The following is an 8,234-nucleotide window of genomic DNA, read 5'->3' as shown; positions in this document are numbered from 1 at the left end:
TAATATTCATTACCAACCTTTACAAGTGTCTATGATTATATGGCGAACACTTTGTTTTGTTCGAATGTAAGTGGCACCACACTTACTATTCCTATGAGGTTTCTGACCAATATCCTCAACAGCAGTAGTTGGGTGAAAGTACTGCAGCAATATAATATGATAGTGATTTTGCTCATGATCTATTATATGCAGGCAAAAAGACACACAAATTTAGTAGGAAAACAATAAGTTCATTATACCTTGTAATTCAAACAGTCGGCGAGAAAACTTTGGATCTTCACTATGCTTCCAATATGTACGCTTCAACATGTATATAGAGCTTCGTAACACAGAAGGCTTTCTTGATCCAAGACTTGTGAGACGATTGATTTTTCCATTTGATGAAAAAGAAACACTAAAGTAACTTGTCTTCACACCTCTGTTGTTCCAGGACCCAAGGTCATCAGCACGAACGTCACTGTGATGAGAAAGCATTGAAGAATTTATTATAAAAGAAGAACTGGTTCTACAACCAATAGGTTGTTTAGAGCACACCATTTTTCTGTCATGATCGAAAAAAAGATGCATAACTGTCTCAGCAGAGTAACTAGGACACTCAGCAATAAAAGGTATATTCTTATCACTATCAAAGTATCTAAGTTATGAAGAAACGTGTACTACTACAAAGATGTAACTTGAATACTTTCTTACTGTATGATTAAGTCTTTCTCATCTGTAGTGGCACAGCTGGAGCCCTGACTGCTATCAGTCCTGACTACTAACAGTAAGATCAATAACTTCCTGTGTGGGTGTGACTTCAGTAATGGCATCATCTAAAGTCCCTGAAGAGTCATCCATTGTGTCTTTCAGGGGCGCCAGAGGACTTGGAAGTAGTGGTGGTGACCATGCATCATCACTCCAGTGCTCTGTCTCACAGGTAATACTAGGAGAATCCCGCGCACTACAGTAAAAAGAAGTGATCATACTCGTTTGGGCGCAGGAGCTGGCACTTACTCAGTCATGCTACAGTGTATCTTAACTTGATACAAGGTGACTATAGATAAACCTAGGCTTGCCTGGAAAGATCCTAGGATATTGTCACACACAGACACGCTGTCTCACACTCACTGTCACACTTATTTCAATATTTTCAGTCCGTTTTCTGGTCCGTATTCCAGTCCGTTTCTGGTTCCGTTCCGTCTTTTAGTCATGTCCGAAATCACCACTAATTTTTATTACATGGTCTGATGCACATTGATGTCCTTATGCTGTGTAGAAAGTTATGGCCATTAAGAAAATGCCAAAATTTTTGAATAGTACCCAAGGCTATTATAGTCTTGGTAATTTTATATCGAGTACATGTACATGTATAGTTACATGTTTAACTCTTATACAAAGCTTTTGTCTTGGAAAAGATATACATGTACATTTAATTACATGTATGCCATCAAATTTGAAAGTTATATTTGTATTAGGCCCCCAAGCCCCAAAAGTTTATTATTAACCTGAGACTAGGGGCCCCTTTATTTGGGGGCCTAGTGCTAATTCCCCCTGCCCCCTCCTATTGGTAGTCATGCATGATGTACATGTGACTAGTAATGTGTTATCTTGTAATATTTTATGTAGAAATGTTCAGCTAATGGTACAGGATGTGGTGTTTGTCATTCAAGGGATCTGTTGTTCAGGTTTAGTGAAGATGTGGTTACATGTCCTAACTGCTCCTCATACTTTCACTGGTAATTACATGTACATGTACATAATGGACATTTGATGTGTCTAAATTTTGTGCTTCATAAATCATTTTTTAATTAGCTACCTAATGCAATTAAAATTATCCAAACTAGCATGTTTCTGATAATTTGAAGTTGTGGCATTTGTTGAACTGCTAAATTTTGGTGTGTTTTAATTTGTGTCCATGTCCCATTGAGCATGTACATGTGTACATAATGGTTCATAATGGTGGGTTTTATTTTGGTGAATGGCTATTATCAAAATGCCAAATTCACCAAAATTCCCTCTCCAAAATCACACGTTCAGATATTTAAAAATGGACATTATTTTACAGTATGTGTCATGTATTAACCTTCTCTTTCCTAAGGTTATATCAAGTTCCTGTTAAAGGTTCAAGTACATTAGGTATGTGTCAATATAATTATAATTATTGTTCTCTGTTCTAGTGTGGGCAGCAATGTAGTGCTGCCTCCACGTGACACTGCCTGGGATCACTAGTGGCTACTACTGCTAGTGATGCTAAGAGCACTACATACAAGAAGAATAGATACTAACAGTAACTATGTATGATGAATTACATTCCATTGTTAGGTTAATGACATTAAGAGGATAAGTACAATTCTCTGCTATTGAAGACTACATTGAGAAGTATTCTAAGTATAGTATTGTTAATATGTTGTCATTGCTATAGGTTAATTGTTTGCTGTTTGAAGCTGTACATTAACTGAAGACTATAAAGAATTACATAACATTATTGTTTATAATTAATTTTAGCATTTTTGTTTAATACACAACATTGTCTTTTTATGATTGATTATTATGAATTTTGATTGAAATTATTGCGAGAGCCATTAATGCAGAAGCAGGTGCAATGACTTATAAACAGAAATGAGATTAAATCATGAAAAATGACAATAAAATAAGAAACACACTTCAGCCATACATGCAGAGTACAAGTCAACAATGATTTTAATTAATTAAACCAGTCTTATAGTGTTACAGTCCTTAGTTCCTAAACCCAGTCTATAGATCTTCAGTATATGAATGAGAGATCAGTCCTTGAGATGATGAGTTCAGACTCAGGTCCACAACCTATAATAAATGTGACCACAATTGACAAAAGGTACCTTATGGCGGATTTTAAAATTCATCATTATGATGAAAAATATCAGCCTGTGAGTGCTCTGTTAGTCAACAATTGTTTCTAAAAGTTACATAGTAACTTTTTGCATTCTCTGGAGCAATTTTATGATGAATGGAGCTCAGGAAGTAGGATTTTTAAGGCTATAAAGACCAATTTTCCTATCCGCCATAAGGTACCTTTTGTCAATTATGGTCACCAATAATAAGAAATGATTAATAATAATTTTTTGAATGAATAACATAAACGGAGTTGATTCAAACAATTATTTGTTGACTTATAGCCATTTTAAAAGTGCATGGTAAATTTTCAAAAAGAAGCAAAAGAAACACATGCTAATAGTCCATGGTTTTCTACAAAAATCATGCCAAATGAATGGAGGGAACACAATAACAAAATAGATAGTAATTTCAGCAACTTAAAAAATTTAGAATCAATTAACTCAAACTTTCTACACAGCATAAATACATGTACATGTATATGCATCAGAAAATGCAATAAAATCAAATTTTGATGAAAATCAGCTCAAACGTTATACACAAAATAAGAACTTGTATAAGTATCATAAAGTGCAATAAAATAAAAATTCTCTCCTTTTCAATTTAGGCTGTAACCCAGTACTATAATACAGTGACTTTTAGCCAATTTTAGAGCAACTTTAAAAATTTATAGAAATCCATTTTGGTTGAAATCAGCTCAAACTTTTTATAGAATAGAAGTACATGTATTTGCATCATAAAAATGCAAAATTTCCTCCAATTATCATTAATTTGGCGAAATTTGGTTATCCTAGAGTACAGGGACTCTTAACCAATTTTAAAGCAACTTAAAAAATCTATTTTGAACAAAATTAGCTCAAAATATCTAGACACAATATGAATGCATGTATATATGTATCAGGACAAAATATAAAAATGATAAAATGAAGATCTCTCTTCATTTTATATTGAATTTTATATTCATTTAATATTGGCAAATTTGATAAATTACCGGCCCACTATATACTCATAAAACATTTCATTTAATTATAATTGATATTATCAGTAACTAAAGTCTATTCAGTTTCACCTGACCTATTGATTTTTTATTATAACTTTTGATACACATGGAATTTAGAAATTTTGTTTGCATCATTAGAATCGCTAGGTCCTTCTCGTCCTTTAGATAAAAGATCGGGTCAAAATGATAAGGCCTTAGCCTTTTTTGGATGTCCCTGTATAAACTCAATGACATACCTTTGACTGCAACTATGCAGCTAGAACAGCCAGAATAAATTCAGATGCTACTTATCTGCATCTCTTCCACGCAACAAAAACAATTCCAAAACCACAAATACGTAAAGAATGCGGATATGAAGTAGTTATTTATTAATTGAAAAAAGCCAGGGGTCAGATGAAAGTGAATAGACTTTAGTTAATATGTACTTCATTGTGAACTGTCTGAATGTTGCCAAGTCATGCCTACAAATCACTGTCCAGTTAGCCCACGTGCCTCTAAAATGGTGTATAAAATGGATCCTAATAGAGATGTCATGATTGTTGAATAGTATATTCATTCCAATGGATCAGAGACTGACACTGAGTATTATTGTTAAGTCTTCAGAGGATGATATCACATGCAGTCTTTATTGAAGCACAGTCAACCCACGTGTATTCACGTGGGTAGATCTAGTCCACACCTACAATATTGTTGTCGGACACGCCCTTAACCTGCTGACTTCAGCTTCTCGACTCTCATTCACTTCTTTTCTCATTTTCTTTCGCTCTCTTTTGTGAAGAATGGCTACTGGTTGGACTCCAGTAAGTATATACTATCAATAAACTATATAATTAATGTATTGTAAATATTGTGTTAGTAATGTACTGATACAATGTATAGTACTGATAGTGTACTGTTGGTTAATGTGTGTGGGTAGATCTACATGTACATGTATATGATTCAATTGATGTAGTTAGTTTGGGAATTGTCCCAAATTTCAGATATAATGCTTTTGTCATGTCTTGTACTGTACATGTACATACAGTGTACTGTATTATGCTATGCACAGCTAATGGCCTCAGAGTTATTTTTGCTTTGAGACAGTAAATTTTCCATATTCATTCAGCCACTATATACCTACCATCAATGATCCATTGGGAGTGATACATTAATTTTAGTATAATGTCAATAATATTACTGCTTTATATTTTCATTTCTGAGAATTAATGATTGCAACATAATTTTTTTGTGCCGAATTTTAATTTTAGATAAAAAACACCCAAAGGAAATTCCCCACTATATACTACCATCGCCTGTCCAGTGACAGATATGACACTATATCATAGATACATGTACATGTACTCATTGATTCATTGACAGTATGTACATGTATAGTCAGTAGTGGGAGTATACTAATAGAACAATATCAATGAGTAAATATCTTTACATAAAAGGACTTGTAATGAGTACAAATTTCCACTTGATTAGATTCATTCCTTATTAGTCTCACATAGCCAGTCCCTCCCTCTACAAAGCAAGGGTCTGGTCTATTACCATACATTACCTCATTCATCTTTCAACCTTACTTCTGGTGGAACTACATTGAATAACCTCATGTGTATATTATGAAGATTGAAACCTCCTTTTTGGGCCAGGATTAATTATTATACTAAGCATAATTGAATTTCCTGGAATTTAATTATTGACAAATTGTGTTAGATGATGCATGAAATCCACTAAATTAGGAATACCAGTAAACATTAGTCCAGTGTATTGTAGATAGTATAATGTGTTATCAGAACAATGTCAGTAATGGGACCCTCATCTAGTAGTGTAGTAGTTTGTATCTCTTCCACTGGGTATTTATGTAATATTGTCACTAGGTGTTCCTCCTCTTACTACCCTAGTCCTAGTCCTACTTATGTGTCCAGTCATAGATACTCAATGATTCAATGTATACTAATACACCAGACACACTCTTTGTAGAGGGAGGGACACTCTCTTTCCTTATAAGGATATACATGTACATGTACTGTATTGCAGGATTTATTGGTGAGGGATTAAATTTATCAAGTCCTTAAATTACAAGAATACTCTAAATTGAAACTCACAAATTATTGTCAATTATTAGCTGCCACGTGTTAGGAGTTAATGAAGTTACCAAAATTTAATTGGCCAACCTATCAATTTAGACAATTCCTCCAAAATTTCTCAGCGTCAATAAATACTCTCATATGTTATACAAGTACATGTACTGTAAATGAATGGCTCAGTTGTTTTGTGTATTTTTCCATTAAAAGTTGTTTTTATATGTACATGTATTGTTTATGTGTTGTTTATAGTCGGTTATTGTCACTGGTTACATATTCTGTGGATTTTGTGTTTGAATGAGATTATGTGATAATGAGACATAGGAGTGATTAATATTACTATTATAATAACTGTTAATAATACACTCATTCACTTGTTAATACTGTAGGACCAACAGTTGTATGATGCTGCTCGAGATGGAGATATTGAAGGAATGAGATCTGCCCTCTCTAATGGGGCTGACATTAATTGGAAGATACCCCCAGTAAGTGTATGATGTAGTGACTAGTGTATTAGTATGACTTGTATAATGTAGAAGTACCTGCAGTTTAGTTATAAATCAGTTTATTATATTAATATTGTGTAATTACCGTATTTCCTCATGGAAGGACCTAGGCATTTATTCTTATAGAGACCCTTTTGCTGGGTGTTTAAATGAAGTAGGTGTTTATATGAGGATAGACATTTAAATTCATTGCCAAGGAGTCTTCTTCTATGAGCTTCCTTCTCAGCTACAACTGCTATGTTGCCTGTAGTGTGTGCCAGTAACCATGTGGGGAAAGTGGGTATGGCATAGGCATCTAAACAAGCATGGGCATTTATTGTCAATGTTTTATGCTGTCTCTAGGCATTTATACAGGTACGGGCATTTATTGGGAGTAGGTGTTTTCATGAGGAAATACGGTATGTTCCTCAAACACTGTATTCTATTGATTAGTTACTGGTTGAAAATTTTTTGATTTTATAAGAACTGTATAATAATGGTGTAATAAATTGATTTTATTTATCACTTTGTATGTACTTTACTTGTTGTGTTTATTTCTTATAGGGTAACTACACTCCATTACATGCAGCAGCTAGAGGAAACAAGGCTGATGCTGTCCAGTGTTTAATCAGTAAAGGGGCTGCTATTGAACCTAGAGATCTTGTGAGTTGTATATTGAATGATACACACATTATTACAACATGATGTAATGTAGTACATGCTAGTTGATAATAAACCAGTTCCAATACATGTTTTTCTTTATATTTATTTGTGTGATATTCCAATATTGTTTATGTATTAGTTTACCTTGCATGTTGTAATTTTTAATGTGATAAAATTTTGTTGTACATATTTTTGTGAGGAGTATACTGTGCCATCATGAATTACATGTATAGTACATGTATTTGAATTATGTGTAAACATGTACATAATACATGTACAAGTAGTATGATCTTTTGATATTTGTGTATAATTACTTTTAGTTTAGAGTGTGTTTTATTTATTTTATTAATGTAGAAATTCAACAATACATGTGTACAATACATTACATTACAATACATTGGCCACACATTTTATTACAAAATTGATGTTTTGTTGCTAGTTTGAATCTTTACCATAAAGTAGCTTACCGTATGGGTACAAAATAATAATTTATTTGCAGTGTTAAATTTTCATGATTTTGTGAAAAATATTAAATTCACTAGTAAATTCTCTGTCTGTCTCTGTCTGTCTCCCTCTCTCCCTCCCTCCCTCTCTCTCTCTCTCTCTAGCTGTCTCTAAATTTCCCTCTCTTGGTCTCTGTCTGTCTGTCTGTCTGTCTCCCTCCCTCTCTCCCTCCCTTTGTGTCTGTCTGTCTCCCTCCATCTGTCCGTCCATCCCTCCCTCTCTCTGTCTCTTTGTCTCTCTCTGCCTCTGTGTGTCTGTATCCCTCCCTCCCTCTCTCTCTCTCTGTCTCTCTCTCTCTCTCCGTCCGTCCCTCCCTCTCTCTGTCTCTAAATTTGTCTCTCTCTGTCCCTGTCTGTTTGTCTGTCTCCCTCCCTCCGTCCGTCTATCTGTCCCTCCCTCTCTCCCTCCCTCCCTCCCTCTCTCTGTTTCTGTCTGTCTCTCTCTCTCTCTCCATTCATCCGTCCCTCCCTCTCTCTGTCTCTAACTTTGTCTCTCTCTGTCTCGTTGTCTCCCTCTCTTTCTCTGGCTGTCTCTAAATTTGCCTCTATTGGTCTTTGTCTGTCTGTCTCTGTCTCCCTCCCTCACTCTCTCTCTCTCTTTATGATTTTGTGAAAATATTAAATTCACTGTTTTTAAATTAATTATCCTAGTTTTTATTAATAA

At 34.5% G+C, this 8,234-nt stretch overlaps 1 protein-coding gene and 3 long non-coding RNA genes across 4 annotated transcripts; 1 reads left to right on the top strand and 3 right to left on the bottom strand.

Annotated features, from left to right (window-relative positions):
• Window positions 1-9: 9 nt before the first annotated feature.
• Window positions 10-645, bottom strand: LOC109588081 (uncharacterized). Its single transcript, XM_020004269.1, has 3 exons — window positions 535-645; window positions 240-457; window positions 10-179 (listed from the first exon to the last, which is right to left on the bottom strand). Exons 1-3 carry the CDS (start codon window positions 546-548, stop codon window positions 10-12), a joined length of 402 nt encoding a protein of 133 aa, XP_019859828.1. The 5' UTR covers window positions 549-645.
• Window positions 646-1,519: 874 nt separating this feature from the next.
• On the top strand, window positions 1,520-2,129 carry LOC109588082 (uncharacterized). Its single transcript, XR_002187951.1, has 3 exons — window positions 1,520-1,546; window positions 1,606-1,715; window positions 2,078-2,129. It is a non-coding gene; the product is annotated as an uncharacterized LOC109588082 (long non-coding RNA).
• A 453-nt stretch (window positions 2,130-2,582) lies between these two features.
• LOC109588084 (uncharacterized) lies at window positions 2,583-4,343 on the bottom strand. The gene is made up of 2 exons (XR_002187953.1): window positions 4,276-4,343; window positions 2,583-2,802 (listed from the first exon to the last, which is right to left on the bottom strand). It is a non-coding gene; the product is annotated as an uncharacterized LOC109588084 (long non-coding RNA).
• Window positions 4,344-4,916: 573 nt separating this feature from the next.
• On the bottom strand, window positions 4,917-5,421 carry LOC109588083 (uncharacterized). Its single transcript, XR_002187952.1, has 2 exons — window positions 5,277-5,421; window positions 4,917-4,966 (listed from the first exon to the last, which is right to left on the bottom strand). It is a non-coding gene; the product is annotated as an uncharacterized LOC109588083 (long non-coding RNA).
• Between the last annotated feature and the right edge of the window lie 2,813 nt (window positions 5,422-8,234).

The sequence above is a fragment of the Amphimedon queenslandica genome, unplaced genomic scaffold (assembly GCF_000090795.2).
Source record: "Amphimedon queenslandica unplaced genomic scaffold, v1.1 AMPQUscaffold_12297, whole genome shotgun sequence".
NCBI classification, from domain to species: Eukaryota; Metazoa; Porifera; class Demospongiae; order Haplosclerida; family Niphatidae; genus Amphimedon; species Amphimedon queenslandica.
Note: the sequence above shows the minus strand (reverse complement) of the source record. Positions and strands in the feature narration are given on the sequence as shown.

Bases quoted from the DNA above. Each gene is read 5' to 3' on its own strand.
- LOC109588081 (XM_020004269.1), bottom strand. The intron at 180-239 runs GTATAATGAACT...TGCATATAATAG, and splicing joins CCGACTGTTTGAATTACAAG to ATCATGAGCAAAATCACTAT.